General features: G+C 40.6%; 1 protein-coding gene and 1 long non-coding RNA gene across 2 annotated transcripts; both read right to left on the minus strand.

The window, feature by feature from the left end:
* Positions 1-6,182: 6,182 nt before the first annotated feature.
* LOC124292719 lies at positions 6,183-8,128 on the minus strand. Its single transcript, XR_006902624.1, has 3 exons — positions 7,929-8,128; positions 7,571-7,707; positions 6,183-7,306 (listed from the first exon to the last, which is right to left on the minus strand). It is a non-coding gene; the product is annotated as an uncharacterized LOC124292719 (long non-coding RNA).
* A 4,296-nt stretch (positions 8,129-12,424) lies between these two features.
* On the minus strand, positions 12,425-16,794 carry LOC107220792. Its single transcript, XM_015659527.2, has 3 exons — positions 16,204-16,794; positions 14,297-14,511; positions 12,425-14,140 (listed from the first exon to the last, which is right to left on the minus strand). Exons 1-3 carry the CDS (start codon positions 16,288-16,290, stop codon positions 14,026-14,028), a joined length of 417 nt encoding a protein of 138 aa, XP_015515013.1. The 5' UTR covers positions 16,291-16,794; the 3' UTR covers positions 12,425-14,025.
* Positions 16,795-18,445: the final 1,651 nt, after the last annotated feature.

Here is an 18,445-nt window from a genome sequence, read left to right on the forward strand (position 1 = left end):
GCGAGTTTGCTAACTTAGGCTCGATTTTCACGGGCGTCAAACTGACCCGGCGGACGCTCATGAAAATGGGCACCAACGCAATGGCAACATGCCGCGAGTTTGAACTACGTCGTTTAGTCAGTGGTTCTCAGTTGCGTTTTGATCCTAAGAATTGACAAATATAATCGTTAAGTGGAAGTGTGAACAAACGGAGAAAATGGAGAAGCCAAAAGAAAATCGAATAAAACGTTAGCATTTTTTTCAGGTAAGAAAACAATTTAATTTAATCGCATTATTTCCCAATCGTGCAGTCGTGCGTGATTAAGATGCCTTTTCATATATATGTTTATGACCGCACACTCCATACCGAAAATATTGTGGTGTGTCAAGTGCCGGTCTTCTGAACAGTAAACGATGATCAAAAATTTATCAATACCTGATTCATTTGAATGCATTCTATTGCATTGACATTCTTGAATAACGAGAATAAATTAGATTGTTTTCTTATATCTTGGGTTCTCAAACATCTACTCATAGAGTTTATCGACAAGCTCTATGGAATATGCTGCGAACATCGTATGAAGAGTTACGACCGCAAAACGTAAGATTTCGTTCGTAATTTCTATGCTGTTGGTCCTACGTTATTTTTGATGCATTTTTGCATTCCTACGGTTCCGATTAGTAAAAATAGAGCCCTAAAAAAAGATTCCAAGACGAAAAAGATCCGAATTCTGAAAACCGCGAAAAAGTAAGACTAACCCCTTTGGATTTTTTCAGTCGAGATATGGCTGATTTTAGAAAGTAGTTGAATTTATTCTTCAATACACTATATCGTCCTGAATTTGGAAGAGGAATCGATTGCACGTAGTCCAAGTAAGCTGCGAGAAACGGATGATGAGTGACAACAGAAAAATGAGGACATTTCTGAGTGTTTTTATTCTGTTGGTCCAACGCTATTCTGGCTGTCGTCTTTCCATATCTAAGGGTCTAATTAGTCTAAACCGAGTCGTAAAAATTGTTCCGGACGAGAAGAATTTCTGGGTTACACAGTCGCAAAGTAACGTAAAGCCGACTTTTTTCAACATCAGATGAAGGATTACGACCAAAAAAATGAAATTTGCACAGAATTTTTGAAAGCTGGAGCAGAAAAATCACAAAATTAAAGCTACCAAGTTTCAGCTATGTATTCAATATGCTTTAAGTCTACTACAAGTGTTTCAGCGTCAGTGTGTAGTAATTTAATAAGTTACCAAATAGTATAAAAGTGACGGATCAGAAGTAATGCAAAAGTACGTTTAAACATTACGTAAGCAATATAAATATTGTGTGTGGAAATTGATGTGCAGTATACATTGACTAAAGCAGAGTACAAAACATACTATGTCGAATAGTTATTATCATAATTTTAACAGATAGTTTGAGTTTCGGCCTGCGTACAGGTGCGACACGCCTCTGCAGAACACGATATATGAAGTACGATATCGTACAGTCTATTTTATACGACCTGTATTGAAGTAAATAAAAAACCAATTTTCCTCGTTTCTTTATTTCGTATTTTTAACATTTGTTGCCTAAAAAAAAGTAAGCCCCTTTGGATTTTTGGTGGAAATTTCGACCACTTTGAGAAATGCTGGAAACAGTTCTTTAATGCTTTCCGACGTGATTTTGCAAGAGGAATCGATTGGCCGCAGTCCCAATACGCTACAAGCAAGAATTATTCATTTCGAAATGGGATTCTATTCGAAACGCGCTCGATGTATTCCATAACATTAATATTCATAATTGTTCCAACAACTTTTCATTTGCTCTCTCGATCTTCAATTTTCGTAGGTATAGAATCGAAACGCTGTTTTAGCTAGTCACGAGTGAAGTATCTACGTTGGGTGGAGAAGCAGAATTGTTTTTCGGAAATTGTTTGTATAGAAACAAATTCAAAGTAACTGTGATACATCACGGATGCGCTACTTTTGATCGCGATAAAATGGATGCTCCGTATATGAGACATTATTTAAGGCAGTATCCTGATTTCTCTCGCAAAGTTACGTCGGAATAGTGCATGAAAGAATTTATTCCGGCACTTTTCAAAATCGCGATAATTTTCGTCAAAAATACAAAGGGCCTTACTTTTTCTTCATTTTCAGAGCCGGAAGTTTTTGGTCTCAGATTCGATTTGAATGACCCTTACCTGACTAATTGGACCCTCAGGAACTCGGAGAAAGCAGCGAAAAAAGCGTAGGACCAACAAGAGAGAAATGGCGAGCGAAAAAGCACCTGCTGAAAAATGTGAAAAACTCGGCTTCTCGTTTTATGGCTCTAACTTTTGATGCGTTGATCGCAGCGTATTGGGACTGCGCCCAATCAGTTTCTCTTTCAAAATAACGTCGGAATAGTGCATGAAAGAATTTATTCCAGCACTTTTCAAAATCGCGAAAATTTTCGGCAAAAATGCAAAGGGGTTAGCCTTACTTTTTCTTCATTTTTGGAGCCTAAAATTTTTGGTCACAGATTCGATTCAAATGACCCGTACCTGACTAATTGGACCCTGAGGAACTCAGAAAACGCAGCGAAAAGAGGGTGAGATCAACAGGAGAGAAATGGCGAGCGAAAACACACCTGCTGAAAAATGTGGAAAACTCAGCTTCTCGTTTTTTGGCTCTAACTTTTGATGCGTTGATCGCAGCGTATTGGGACTGCGCCCAATCAGTTTCTCTTTCAAAATTACGTCGGAATAGTGCGTGAAAGAATTTATTCCAGCACTTTTCAAAATCGCGAAAATTTTCGCCAAAAATGCAAAGGGGTTAACCTTACTTTTTCTTCATTTTTGGAGCCGAAAATTTTTGGTCTTAGATTCGATTCAAATGACCCTTACCTGACTAACTGGACCTTGAGGAACTCAGAAAACGCAGCGAACAGAGGGTGAGATCAACAGGAGAAAAATGGCGAGCGAAAAAGCACCTGCTGAAAAATGTGGAAAACTCAGCTTCTCGTTTTTTGGCTCTAACTTTTGATGCGTTGATCGCAGCGTATTGGGACTGCGCCCAATCAGTTTCTCCCGCAAAATTACGTCGGAATAGTGCATGAAAGAATTTATTCCAGCACTTTTCAAAATCGCGAAAATTATCGCCAAAAATGCAAAGGGGTTAGCCTTACTTTTTCTTCATTTTCTGAGGCGAAAATTTTTGGTCTCGGATTCGATTTAAATGACCCTTACCTGACTGATTGGACCCTCAGGAACTCAGAAAACGCAGCGAACAGAGGGTGAGATCAACAGGAGAAAAATGGCGAGCGAAAAAGCACCTGCTGAAAAATGTGGAAAACTCAGCTTCTCGTTTTTTGGCTCTAACTTTTGATGCGTTGATCGAAGCGTATTGGGACTGCGCCCAATCAGTTTCTCTCGCAAAATTACGTCGGATTAGTGCTACAATTAATTTATTCCAGCATTTTTCAGAACCGCGAAAACTTTCGCAAAAAATGCAAAGGGGTTAGCCTTACTTTTTCTTCATTTTTGGAGCCCAAAATTTTTGGTCTAAGATTTGATTCAAATGACCCTTATCTGACTAATTGGACCCTGAGGAACTCAGAAAACGCAGCGAAAAGAGCGTAGGACCAACAGGAGAGAAATCGCAAGCGAAAAAGCACCTGCTGCAAAATGTGGAAAACTCAGCTTCTCGTTTTTTGGCTCTAACTTTTGATGCGTTGATCGCAGCGTATTGGGACTGCGCCCAATCAGTTTCTCTTTCAAAATTACGTCGGAATAGTGCATGAAAGAATTTATTCCAGCACTTTTCAAAATCGCGAAAATTTTCGCCAAAAATGCAAAGGGGTTAACCTTACTTTTTCTTCATTTTCTGAGGCGAAAATTTTTGGTCTCGGATTCGATTTAAATGACCCTTACCTGACTGATTGGACGCTCAGGATCTCAGAAAACGCAGCGAAAAGAGCGTAGGACCAACAGGAGAGAAATGGCGAGCGAAAAAGCACCTGCTGGAAAATGTGGAAAACTCAGCTTCTCGTTTTTTGGCTGTAACTTTTGATGCGTTGATCGCAGCGTATTGGGACTGCGCCCAATCAGTTTCTCTCGCAAAATTACGTCAGAATAGTGCATGAAAGAATTCATTTTAGCACTTTTCAAAATCGCGAAAATTTTCGCCAAAAATGCAAAGGGGTTAGCCTTACTTTTTCTTCATTTTTGGAGCCCAAAATTTTTGGTCCAAGATTTGATTCAAATGACCCTTATCTGACTAATTGGACCCTGAGGAACTCAGAAAACGCAGCGAAAAGAGCGTAGGACCAACAGGAGAGAAATCGCAAGCGAAAAAGCACCTGCTGAAAAATGTGGAAAACTCGGCTTCTCGTTTTTTGGCTGTAACTTTTGATGCGTTGATCGCAGCGTATTGGGACTGCGCCCAATCAGTTTCTCTTTCAAAATTACGTCGGAATAGTGCATGAAAGAATTTATTCCAGCACTTTTCAAAATCGCGAAAATTTTCGCCAAAAATGCAAAGGGGTTAACCTTACTTTTTCTTCATTTTCTGAGGCGAAAATTTTTGGTCTCGGATTCGATTTAAATGACCCTTACCTGACTGATTGGACGCTCAGGATCTCAGAAAACGCAGCGAAAAGAGCGTAGGACCAACAGGAGAGAAATGGCGAGCGAAAAAGCACCTGCTGGAAAATGTGGAAAACTCAGTTTCTCGTTTTTTGGCTGTAACTTTTGATGCGTTGATCGCAGCGTATTGGGACTGCGCCCAATCAGTTTCTCTTGCAAAATAACGTCCGAATAGTGCATGAAAGAATTTATTCCAGCACTTTTCGAAATCGCGAAAATTTTCGCCAAAAATGCAAAGGGGTTAACCTTACTTTTTCTTCATTTTTGGAGCCGAAAATTTTTGGTCTTAGATTCGATTCAAATGACCCTTACCTGACTGATTGGACCCTCAGGAACTCAGAAAACGCAGCGAAAAGAGTGTAGGACCAACAGGAGAGAAATGGCGAGCGAAAAAGCACCTGCTGAAAAATGTGGAAAACTCAGCTTCTCGTTTTTTGGCTCTAACTTTTGATGCGTTGATCGCAGCGTATTGGGACTGCGCCCAATCAGTTTCTCCCTCAAAATTACGTCGGAATAGTGCGTGAAAGAATTTATTCCAGCACTTTTCAAAATCGCGAAAATTATCGCCGAAAATGCAAAGGGGTTAGCCTTACTTTTTCTTCATTTTCTGAGGCGAAAATTTTTGGTCTCGGATTCAATTTAAATGACCCTTACCTGACTGATTGGACGCTCAGGATCTCAGAAAACGCAGCGAAAAGAGCGTAGGACCAACAGGAGAGAAATGGCGAGCGAAAAAGCACCTGCTGGAAAATGTGGAAAACTCAGCTTCTCGTTTTTTGGCTGTAACTTTTGATGCGTTGATCGCAGCGTATTGGGACTGCGCCCAATCAGTTTCTCTCGCAAAATTACGTCAGAATAGTGCATGAAAGAATTCATTTTAGCACTTTTCAAAATCGCGAAAATTTTCGCCAAAAATGCAAAGGGGTTAGCCTTACTTTTTCTTCATTTTTGGAGCCCAAAATTTTTGGTCCAAGATTTGATTCAAATGACCCTTATCTGACTAATTGGACCCTGAGGAACTCAGAAAACGCAGCGAAAAGAGCGTAGGACCAACAGGAGAGAAATCGCAAGCGAAAAAGCACCTGCTGAAAAATGTGGAAAACTCGGCTTCTCGTTTTTTGGCTGTAACTTTTGATGCGTTGATCGCAGCGTATTGGGACTGCGCCCAATCAGTTTCTCCCGCAAAATTACGTCAGAATAGTGAATGAAAGAATTTATTCCAGCACTTTTCAAAATCGCGAAAATTTTCGCCAAAAATGCAAAGGGGTTAGCCTTACCATTGGATGAAGAATATAAAGATAGCTACCCTCATGGGCTTTGATGTGACATCCTAAAATTGCTCAGTGAGATGTTCCAACGGTAGAGTCGAGAACTTATCACAGAACATCAGAGAATTACCGATTTCGACATGACGCTGGCTGCATTCACGTTCTGAGTAACACAGTTTTAGCAATGGTAAGCCCAAGCCAGTACTTAGCCTGAGTGTACTTACCGACTTGTCGGCGATACAAGAAATTATTAATGAGAATAAATATCTTTCAAAGTTCGTAGCAAAACAGTGATTTAATCAAAGTATCGGTACCCGAGAGAAGAATTTATACATAGATCATGAATAAAAATAGATCAGATGCAATAATGATGCAGAGACCAAAAAGTATAAATGTATATGCGGTCCATGTACGACATTGATATATATGATTTATTTATGATTAATACGTGATGCATACTACAAATTTTATAATTTTCTAGGAAACATACGAGATTATCAACTAGAATCGGCTATAATATTACAATAAAAGAATTGTTCGTTTCGATATGGGATTCAATTCGACATGCAGTTCATATATGTAGGAGTAAAGAATATTCTCTATGTTAAGTTTATATTTTAAAGTAAAGATAAGGTTGTGTTTATTTCTAAGTGTCGTAAATTTAAGGATTATGTTGTGACAAAGGCTATCCAACATGCTGTTGCCAGATGAGGAAACGTGGCTAGTTGGTGAGTCTCGGTCACTAAAGTATTGTATAATTGAGATGGATACGAGTCGTGTGAGAGCGAGAGAGAGAGCCAGGTATGAAGTATGGAGTACAAAGTATAAGTAAGGGTATGAGGGTGGGGGTGAGAAAAGGCCAAGAGGCCCTGCATGTACCTAATAGCTAAAAAAGTCAGCCTAAGACCATCGGGACTACTGTAAAGATGTACTTGTCACTTTGTCATAATAAAGAAATACTTCTGTAAAATTCAAACCTGCCGTCACTGCAAATCTTTCTTTAGTAAAATTAATAGCATCAAACCTATTATTATCATTATACTACATATATTCAATAACATTAATATTCAGAATTAGGAGTAGGAATAGGAGTGGGATCAGGAGTAGGAGTAGGAATAGAAGTAGAATCAGGAGTTGGAGTAAGATCGTAGTAGAAGTAGCAGTAAGATTGAAGTAGAAGTAGGAGTATAGGAGGCGGGTAGGGGCGGGAAGTGTAGGGTGGGGTAGGGTAGGGTAGGGTAGGGTAGGGTAGGGTACTCCCACTCCCACTCCCACTCCCACTTCCCCTCTTGATCCTACACCTAGTCCTACTCCTACTCCTGTTCCTACTCCTGATCCTTCTTCTACTTTAATTCTGATCCTCCTCCTTCTCGTCCACCTCTATCGGCCGCAACCACCGCCAACCACCTCCAATGTCCACTGCAAACCACCTCGGGTTATACCTCGAATACTAATAAATATTTCAAGTATGAGAACTTATCAAAAATATTGTGTAAGGATCAATATAATTTTTTTATCGTCACATTTTACCGAGAAGTGTATGAGAAAGTTATGAAAAATTATTCGAATTTCATTAGCGCATTGATAGTGACTAAATTCGGGCTTGCGCGAAAAATGAATTGAAATAATTCACTGTAAACATGACAAGTTTGAAAAATTTCAGATGAAATATAATCACAATTGCCATTAAATATTATCAAAATGTTTTACTCACCGTGCACAAATCTTCGTCATCTTTGTCCATCTCGTTCTCCTCGTCTTCCTCGTCGTCCTCCCCCTTGTTCACCTCCGACCCTCTTCAACCACCGCTAACCACCTCCAACGACCACCGCTATCCACCACGGGTTATACCTCAAATACCAATAAATATTTTCAGCATTAGGACACATCAAAAATATTGTGTAAGGATTGATATAATTTTTTTCTTTACACATTTTATCAAGAAGATTATGAGAAAATCATAAAAAATTATAGAAATTATATTAGCGCATTGATAGCTACCGAATTTGGGCTTTCGCGAAAAACGAATCGAAATACTTTATTGTGAACGTGACAAGTTTAACCAGAATTACGGAAATATAGTCCTGAAGGTCAAAAGTCACCAGGTCAAGGACCTGGACAGCCAGAACTACGGAGCACTTTTCCTGGATGTCAAGATCCATCAGGTGGAGGACCTGGACAGCCAGAACTACGGAAAAGTAGTCCTGAAGGTCAAAAGTCACCAGGTCAAGGACGGCCAGAACCACGGAGCGTTTGTCTTGGAAGTCGAGTTTCACCGGGTAGTGGACCTTGAGCGCAGAAAATACTCAGCGCTTGTCCTGGAAGTCGAGTTTCACCAGGTTGTGGACCTGGAGCGCAGAAACTACAGAGCGCTTGTCTTGGAAGTCGAGTTTCACCAGGTAGTAGACCTTGAGCGCAGAAACTATGGAGCGCTTGTCCTGGAAGTCAAGTTTCACCAGGTAGTGGACCTGGAGCGCAGGAACCACGTAGCGCTTGTCCTGGAAGTCGAATTTCAAGTGGTAGCGTACCTGGAGCGCAGGAACCACGGAGCGCTTGTCCTGGAAATCGAGTTTCACCAGGCAGTGGACCTGGAGCGCAGGAACCACGGAGCGCTTGTCCTGGAACTCGAGTTGCACCAGTAAGTGGACCCGGAGCGCAGGATCCAGGAGGTGGAGAACCCGGAACTCGAAATCTGCGGAGCGCGATTCTCATACGTCCTCTCTACTGCGCGGTTGTTTCCCGACTGAGGAATTCGGCTAGCTGATTTTCGTCTATATAGATCGATGACGTCAAGAGAAAAAAAACTTTGGGTGGCGTCACTTTCTGAACATCCGAACATCCAAACTTTGTTTTTGACCTTTAATACGATGTATGATGTACGATGTGTGGTGTATGATGACAGGATATGATGTATAGTGATTTTAGTTTGTTACATTTCAGACAAGAAATACGCACGTTATCTTTCCTGCCGATTCCAGACTCGAGCGGCTAGGCCCTTCGATCGTCAGCCGTTGACTAAAGATATATTCTTCAGTCGACAGGTCAGCTTATAACGCTGCCGTTCTGCGACAGTTGGATGATAAAAATTTTTGCTGGCACCTTTCAAATGTGTGTTAAAATACACTCGAAGTCTTAAGAAGCTTCGTTCTTTCTCTCTCTATCAAAAAAAAAAAAAATGGGTGCGTGTACCTATTTACGCGCGTGAGAAGTTATACTTCTTTGGCATCATTAAATAATAAATATTCAACATTGATAATTTAATAATATTTAGTATTAATTATATTAAATAATGATATTTTAATTTATATCAATAAATAATATATACGGATAACTACCCTCAATTATATTGGAGCACTTGAAAAAGTATTTTAGCACAATTTTTTCACTAATATTCACAAATATTAAATAATATTAATCCAAATATTCAATTTAAATCACTACTGAATATATTTTATTGCCACATATATAATTCGCACTTGTATGAAAATAAAACACGTGTTGTGACTGTAAAAACTAAAACCATGTGGATAAATATTATAAATAAATATGAAAACAGTGATCAGAGGCGACAAGCGTACCAACATTAGCTTTTTTCCGAGACTTAATGAATTCGGTTGAGTGGGCAACTTCATCCTGTTAATTTTGTGTTACAGTGATGCGCGCGCATCTTGAAATTTCACTCTCATCAGTTTTTCATAACGCGCCTAAAGAAGTATAACTTCAAAAAGAAAAAATCGCCGACAATCACCTTTTTAGGTTTTTATATTAGGACACTGTGTTAAATACTGTCTCATGCACGGAGCATCCTTTTCATCTGGATCAAAATTTGCGCGTCCGGGATGTATTACAGTTACTCTGAATTTTTTTTCCATACGAACACTTTTCGCAAAATAATTCTGCTTCTCTACCCAACGTAGATACTTCATTTGCGACGAGCTAAAACAGCGTTCCGATTTTATGCCTACGAAAATTTAAGCTCGAGAGAGCAAATGAAAAGCTGTTGGAATACTCATGAATATTAATGTTATAGAATACATGGCGGAGCAGGGGGACGAAGAGAGCGAAGCTGGTCGGAGGTGGTCGGAGATGGTTGGAGGTGTTTGGAAATGGTAGGAGGTGGCAGGGGTGGTAGGACGTGTTCGGAGCTGGTAGGAGGTGTTAGGGGGCGGTCGGAGGTGTTTGGCAATGGTAGGTGCTGGTAGGAGGTGGTTGGAGGTGATAGGAGGTGACAGGGAGTGGTAGGAGGTGGACGGAGATGGTAGAAGGTGTTTGATGGTGGTTGGAAGTGATCGGCGTTGGTCGAGGAGGACGATGACGACGAGGACGACGAGGGCGGCGGGAGGAGGAGGAGGAGGACGACGGTGGTCGGAAGTGGGAGGAGGTGGTTGACGGTGGTTCGAGGTGCTCGGAGGTTGTGCGGTGGTTGGCGGTGGATGCGGTGGTCGTTGGAGGCGGTTGGCGATGGACGCGGTTATGCGTCTCCTCACGGGGATGATCGAGCTGATCGACATTTCTAAGTCACAGTCGACAAGTAGTCTCACGTACTCACACTGTACCGACTCAATCTCAAGCTTGCATACGGACACTACTTTGGTTGCTACGTAAGTCGGTGCGAGCCATTAGGTAGAGTCGATAGAGCAGAACCCTTCTACGCTTTTAGGCCCACCTGGGCCCACTTGCCCGCTGAAAACTGGTCACAAAAATTTACCCAGGGGTATCCGTCTTTATATTCTTCAGTCAACGGTATCATAGACATTGATCTACGTAGTGGACGGAAAGTAACGTTCTGTAGAACCCGGTTACGCAGTGACGCTTTGTCGATTACATCTTTATCGCCGTTAACTGAAGGTTATACCTATAATATCTTCAGTCAATATTACCGCTTGTCGAAATATCCAAATAAACACTTGCATTTACGCCTGACGCTGTGGATCACGGCAATTCGATAAGCATCGAAACGTGTCATATCCTCCAATAGAATGTAATATATCTATAAGACGTTGATTGTCATTTCTGCCATATACTATGTTTAATTCTGCGCATATTGATTTTAAAGACGAAATGTGGTTGAGTCTTACATGATCGTAGCGACAGACTAAACCTCAGAACTATTTATCTACGCGCATACTTATAACGTGCGGGAGCCGTTTTCGACTCAATGTACTCCCAAAAAATCCAATAAGAAATAAAAATAAACCATTATACGATCAACAGCTGCAAAAATACGTCCAAATTATGCCGTTTTTCTGAAAGTTCGTCAAAAATGAACTGAAACAATACAAAGTGGTTAAATTTTCTTTCTTTGCGAGGCTAAAAACCTTTAGATTCAAAAATGATTTCAATGATTTCCCTTTCCAGACTAATTGATGCCGAATGAATTACGAAAATGCAGTTTATACATCGCTGCATCAGCAGCTAAAAAGTTGTAAATTATAAGGCCGCAACTTTTGAAGGTGGTTTTGAAGGTGAAGAAGGCTTTCTCATGTGAGACTTGATTTGTATCCTACCTTAACACATTGTAAGTCAGGTGTTATAAAAAATGAACCAGAACATCATAGAATCAAGAGTTGACCCAAAATCCGTAAATGTATCATATTATTTGTCTTATAACAAATAATGAAACATAACAACGTTAAAGTGACAATGGTTTTAATACAACAATATTACATTCGATGATAGATATGGGTTAGTCGTCATATCGCAATAATATCATCATCGTGTGTAGTAATTATATTGTCCATACGTGTAATTTTAATTTGTGTATACATTTATTGTAACGTTAGATGAAATACTGCGTATAAATACATTGAACTAAGGTTTTTCCTAAATAACTAGTGGGGTCCTAAGATTACGAACGTCGAACATATCCTTGTTCTCAGAATGAAATAACGACGTGATTCCAGTATACTCTCACACGCTGGTAGTACGATGAGAATATGTTATAAGAATCTTATAATTTTCAACAGACATAATCTGACACCATTTTTTGAGTCTATAAAGTCGTTAAATGTCTGATTGATAAAGCAGAAAAGATTGAACCTTTAGTGAATTTGAAATTTTTTCAAAAAATTTCATCGCGAATGTAATATTATTCGTAATTATATTGTGGTGATAAAAATAATTACTTAGAAACTGATCAGTCACCAATTGCTGCATTCATTTTTTATTCTTTTCGCTGTATTTGCCATAAGAGTTATCTGCATTATCGTGATTAGCATTGTATTTTTCACAAATATATCTCCCGTCATTACTATTGAGATGTATATATATATATAAATATATGGCATGTTTATAGGGTAGCTATGGCGGAAAGCGAAATGAACGTTCCCGGCGATTTTTACAATAACTATGTCAATAAAAAGTTGAAGTGACACAAAAAACAATGTTCATTTTGCCTGTTTTGTACAAAATCTTAAGTAACAAATAACATTATTATCAAGTTTAATTTTCTTTTCATAAATAATAGTTTCCGTGTTATTATATTATACAAAGTGAAGTTATTTACCGCGATTGTAAAATTATGGGTATTACTTTTTCGCTTTACTCTTTTCCATGGTTTTTTCTATCCTTTTTTTTTTTTTTTTGTTCTTTACTTTGTCTTTTAAGTACGTCGAGGGTGTTGGCATGTGTGCGCGCCGGATCTTTATGAAAATACTGTGACTACTTTACTAAATAGCCTACAAACTGCAGATGCTTTAAGGTGATATTAACAATACGTATCCTAATATTATACGTGTATTATTATACTTATCTGACTTACAATTAAATATTTATCCTGTATACTATAGTATATCATCATTATTGTATCATTGTTAGGTATATTGCTAAAGAGGCTGGCATAACCGACTGCATTCAGAAAGCGTACAAAGTATCTGTATAGTGGTATTAGCATATTTGTAGAAAATGTCAAACCCGTCACACGAAACACCAGACAGTTGTATTAAATGAATTTTAAACAGTAGGTACAGGTCTGTTTACCTACATGTAATTGTTCAGATTTAAATAAACAATGTACATACATAAGCGATTGACGCTAGCATCGAAAATTATGGCGTTGGTACCAAGATTCTTCTTTGTGATTTTCTCACTTTTTCTTCCAATTTCAGCTTCCTTCCTTTCCCCTACATAAGTATAAGCGAAATAATTGCGCGGAGTGTGCATAGTTTACTGCAGTTTAAATAATACCACAATTATGGAAATGTACAACAGAAAGTGTGTCAATTCGGGGGAATGCTGAAATCGAAATACAAATGAAAGAAGAAGAAGAAAAGAAAACCTGTTACTACAGGGTAATCCGCGCGACGGGTAACAACAACAATCTTATGCTTTTATCAAGATGAAAAATAGTAATATTGCGTGGGTATGGTGGGTATAACATATGCTTATTACCAGTTAGCCTTTTTTTCACGAGAAAGTCGGCAGCGAAAGATCAAACTATTTCTACAATATTTAGAGAATTTTTGATATACATGCGCAGTTTGTAAGTAAATTGCAATAGAAAATTAAAGATGAAGAATAAAAGAAAAGAAGTTGGTATTAAAAAACAAAAAACTTGACGGAACTAACGCGTCGCACGTTTTCACAATGAATTTGAGCGCGGGTAAAATTAATGATTAAATCTTCTAACCTAACTTGTATTATTATGTATAATGTATAACCCCACGTAACGATATATATTCACATTATACGTATATAACCGCACGACACTTGGCTGCATGCACGTATTATTTGGGCCGTAGGTAGCATACTGTATGTTATGACAAGTGTATAATATAAAGATTTTAGAAACAAAATTTTGACAATTTATTCTAAATAATATGATGTTGTTGTTGTTGGTTTTTTCGTCATTTCTCGTATTTTCCTTCCAATTTTTCAATATTATTTTTATCAATTTTCTCCGCCTTTCTTCGTTTTACACATATACAGTTTCACCCTGCGATATGTAAACGGCGCGTATCGTGACGTAATAATTAATTTTTTTATTTACTCTCTGTTATTCTGTTCCATTAATTTATTACCGAAAACTCTCCGTACGAACTGACGGATTATACACAATAAAACTGTGTAATTTTTGCGCAACGGTGCACGTAGGTATGTCTTACGCGAAGTACATACGTTTCATGCTGCTTGCCATACATATGTACGTACGTTTTAGTCAGGATTCGTATTTTACGGCGACTCGATGTCGGTCGCGCTAACGTTGCTCCTACATCTGTAGACGTAGGCACTGATCGACAAGTCGTCGTCCGTTCTTATGCACTTGTGCGAGGTTTGGCACGAGCATCTGAAAATGAAAAAGCAAGGAAATACGTTAATGAAAAGTCCGCCAAAACTCCCCCCCCCCCCCCCCAGTTTTCACATCACGATCCAGTGAAAATTTTAATTTTTTTTTTTTGTCTCTCTAATCGGGAAGAAAACTTCGATGCTCGATGGCACTTACGTGTTCTTCAGGAAGTACTCCACCCTCCTTGTGAATGGCTCGTAAACCGCCCATCCACACGGTGCCCAGTGGTGGCAAGTTCCTTCGAAATTGGATCTGCGCTCTCGAATACTTTCCGGAAACGCGTGTCCATTTTCGACACTGATGATCCCTGCAGCCTCTGATCGAGTCTCGTCTGCGCTGCTTGTGCCATCCTGCAGTTTCCCCTCAAATAACTGGAGTAGAGACGATGGGATAGATTAGTTTGTAACGTTGGAATTATATCAATTAATCCGTAAAATGACACCATCATTACAATATTTCACGAGTACTCGTAGCTTGTGGAGAATTTACGAGAGATTACTTGACAAATGATTTTACCTTGACCAGGTAATCTCTCATGATTTCTTGGATTTGAAACGATTTTTTGAAAGTACAAAGAGATTTCCGTAAATTCTAAATTATTTCTCATAACTACCAATGATTACTAAGGCAGAATTTTATTTTAACGTTACTAATTTCAGTCTGACTTCCGAGGATATGAAATCATTTCGAATTATGTTGCCATCATGATTACCCGAGTGAAAGATCCCTTGATAATTATCGATCGGGTGAGCAAAAATTCTTTTTGTCGTTTTCTCTTTCTTCCGGGTTCAAACTTCTTCACTCGACAGAAGATAATATTCAATCGCAAAGGAATCATCGCTCCTCTTCGTAAAACGAAACCTATTCTCGTTTGTTCATTTATTGTTTTCAATTGAAAGTTGACTTCACATACATGGCCCTGAATTCCGAACCATGAATTCAACATTCAAACTCCAAGACATTTAGTTTCCGATCTTTTTAATCACACTGCAGAAATTGAAAAAAGTAACAACAATCTTAAGTTTTTAGATCGGCATCTGTCCGGTAATGGTATAAAAATTTTTCCAGCGATTCTAGCGGGCGTATCTCTGCATTTCAAGTGGCGCTATTTCTTACAAAACGTGTACGCAATGCGAAATCGAAAAGGTAATTTTTTCTCGCCTTATCACGAGTTAGCCGGCAATTCGATCGAGAAGGAACGTGCGTTTGCCCACGTACGCGTGCAATTACAGGATCCGCAGTCTATGCTACCAATGTGCATATCGCAGCTTGCGTCGGAGTTGCGCGAGTGCAGCAAATGCGTCGCATACGAGTCGTATACCTACTAGACGTGCATCATCATGAATGCGTGGACTCTCAATTTATGAATGAAATGTTCCATACGGAGTCGCGTGACTCGCCGGTGGATTATTATTAAATCTAGACTCAACTGGTTCGGTGTAATTAGCGCAGCGAGGTCCACAGAGCGAAACCCCGACGACGAGCCTCGACTCTAAACGCGCGTAATCATTTCGGCGCGCGTGATTAGGAAACATCAGTTGAATCTCGCTCGGCTTTCTCTGTAATTGTTGGGCACAGATTAATTCGGGGTCGCGAAGCTGTCGCCCCGTTGATCTCGCAATAATTCGTCAGGTCGTATTCTGATAACTCACGCGTCACATACGGCACGATTGTTTATATAATAATAGCCGAATTAATTAGCGGACGCTACTTTGTTGCGGGATGGATAAGTAACGAGCTCGGGCCGCGATTCTACGCGCTCTGACAAGAGCATCGCGCTCCGGATGTAAAAACGTAGTTTCACCCGTGATTCCGCTACGCTACACCCAGAGTTGCACCGTGTTCGAAAGTTCGGACCTCGGGTACTCGGGCTTCGGTCCGTTTTACAGCGATTACTTTGGATGCCAGTTGACATTGACCCTGCTGGGCCTTTATACGCGTATAAAATGTTGCATTAGCTAGTCGCTCTACGGCGCGAGGCGATAGGAAAGGGAGGACGATAGTGCGAATAACAATCTATCGTCGTTTTTTCGGGCCAACAGGTACAGAGGTGCTCTACTCACCAATTTGTGAACGGCCGCAGCGTTGATCAGCGAGCAGAAGCACAACGCGGAGATGAGAAAGCACAGGGTCAGTCGAAACGCAGCCATGTCTGACGTATCTCGGGTTCGTCGGATGTTCGGAGCAGGAGGTGTCTTCGTCTCTTACTAATTTCAAATCTCAGCTTTTCGCCGACTGCACGCTCTGAGGTCCCGGTGCCACGGGTTTCGTCTTTCGCCTAGGTAAGGAACGCGTCGTCTCTCCGACGATCCGCCCTGCGCACACGGCTGGTAAGTCGTACAGCTGCAGTATTATTGCACTCGAGTATTATTATACTCGAGAAGACTTTTCTCTTATTATACGTCGAAGCCTTAGCCGGTGGTATTTGAAAATCCGCCTCGTGTTATACCGCCGACGCCCACAGAACTGCCGGTTGTCTTGCGAAAATGTCGTTTCCTCTCTTACGTCTGAGAGCTTAACGCCGAAATTTTCCTGTATCTCTGGCCGAAACTTGACGAACCACGCGAGACTGACTACTGAAAACTGACTCTCGCCTTAAACGCGATGGGGGGGAAAAAAGTCGAGGACCTGTCACTCTCTCAAGTGTGGAGCCTCGCGCTGCGGAGGGTTTATATAGAGGCTCGGCTCAGCTAGCTCTCAGACCCCACGGTGGTGGGGAGAGACTACGCTAGAAGTTATAATATTAGTTGTAAGTTCAACTTAAGTAGCGACTTGTGGGAGGCAATAATAACAACAACAACGATAACGAATCAAGGGAAGGGAAGGGAAGGGAGCTCCGCCACTCAGAGACGGACTTTTGCTAATAATCCTCCCCTTCTTTCCCTGCCTCGCCGAACGCAACCTCGGGGAGCCGCAGTTTCAAATTTCGAACGTTCGAACGCGGCTGCGTACTACTTTGGCGGGAATCCCCGCGTGTCCGGCAACTCCTCCCTCCCGTTTTCCCCGTCTCTAATCCCCCTTACGCGTATTTGAAAAATCGATATTGATCCTCCATCGCCTGATACCGCGTTTGTACAACGCCGTGTAATTATTCTCGATATTAAATTTTCACCCGAATACTTTTCGTTCGTTACCGTTCACACATCTGCTTTGCGCGAGTACGTAAACGCGTACGTATGTATACATACACATTATACATACGTACGCACAAGTATACAACGCGACTACTTGGCGAGTTTATCGGCAGTTATTTTAAACTTCAAAGAAAACCATTGAAATCTTTCGCGAATATTAGTTACACGAACGCTATCCGCGGCTTAAATCTCACGTGTGTAACCTCGGAGCGTCCATATAACGACGAGCCTCTTTTCGGTGTCTTTTATTCTTCCGTTCGCATGAAACTCGCGAGATTTCACTCAAAAAATTACCAAGTTTTCTTGTCAAGTTTTTCAGATAACAGAAGAGACGGAAGTCGCGGCAGCGAGCTGTTGCAAAAATATGCAGCAACGAATTTCCACCTTCGTTCCGCAACGAAACGTGTTTTTCGAACGATGATCACGATGATGATGTAACGTTGCGAAAGAAGAAAATTGTACAGGGGAGAATGTAACCTCGTTATATCTATTGAATAAAAATAATTGTCTGCGAACGAGAAATTAAGAACAAGCCTCGTCGGTTTTAACTAACTAAATTCTCATGGTTTCCGAATTGGTAACGATTCCTCACCTTTCTTGACTCTCCGTGCCCGCAACTGAAACCATTTGCCGTACAAATTTGTTTTAAACAAAATTTCGTTTCACGACGAGTGATTTAAAACTTGGTGAACAATCTTATGGGGAATTTCATCATCTCTCTCCAATTTCACGGAAGATCTCCGGGCGGTAGGTTGGAGGATGGCTTAGGGGCAGGGAGCTGGAAAATTCATGCGATATCTATGGGGCCGACCGTGAAGGAGAGAGGGATTTTGATTAATGGCAGTGATGCGTGACTCGACGGAGGCTCGCCTCACGCCATCCAATCCAAGCTCCTCCTCCTTCACGTGACGTCACGTCGCCTCATACTCGACCCGATTCTAGTGCAGCGGCAACAACCCAGCGTCTAACTTGTTGAAAACTTCTCGGTCATCGTTGCACGTTACAAACCATGCCGAAGACTTAACGACGCAGCGCGTCTATGTCACGTTTTTACGCTGCAGCATGTATTTCCAAATAAAGACAGCGTACAGCCTTGACTGCTCAAAATCATCGTTGTTCCAATTGATTTTTTCACCACGTGCCGAAGGGACGATCGAACTTTGTTGAAATT

The sequence above is a fragment of the Neodiprion lecontei genome, chromosome 2, assembly GCF_021901455.1.
Source record: "Neodiprion lecontei isolate iyNeoLeco1 chromosome 2, iyNeoLeco1.1, whole genome shotgun sequence".
NCBI lineage: Eukaryota > Metazoa > Arthropoda > Insecta > Hymenoptera > Diprionidae > Neodiprion > Neodiprion lecontei.

Excerpts from the sequence above, each read along its gene's own strand:
- LOC107220792 (XM_015659527.2), bottom strand. The coding sequence starts at position 16,290 with ATGGCTGCGTTTCGACTGACCCTGTGCTTTCTCATCTCCGCGTTGTGC. Across the intron at positions 14,512-16,203 it reads CTGCGGCCGTTCACAAATTG|TTATTTGAGGGGAAACTGCA; the intron begins GTGAGTAGAGCA and ends TCTCTACTCCAG. Across the intron at positions 14,141-14,296 it reads GAGTACTTCCTGAAGAACAC|ATGCTCGTGCCAAACCTCGC; the intron begins GTAAGTGCCATC and ends TTTCATTTTCAG.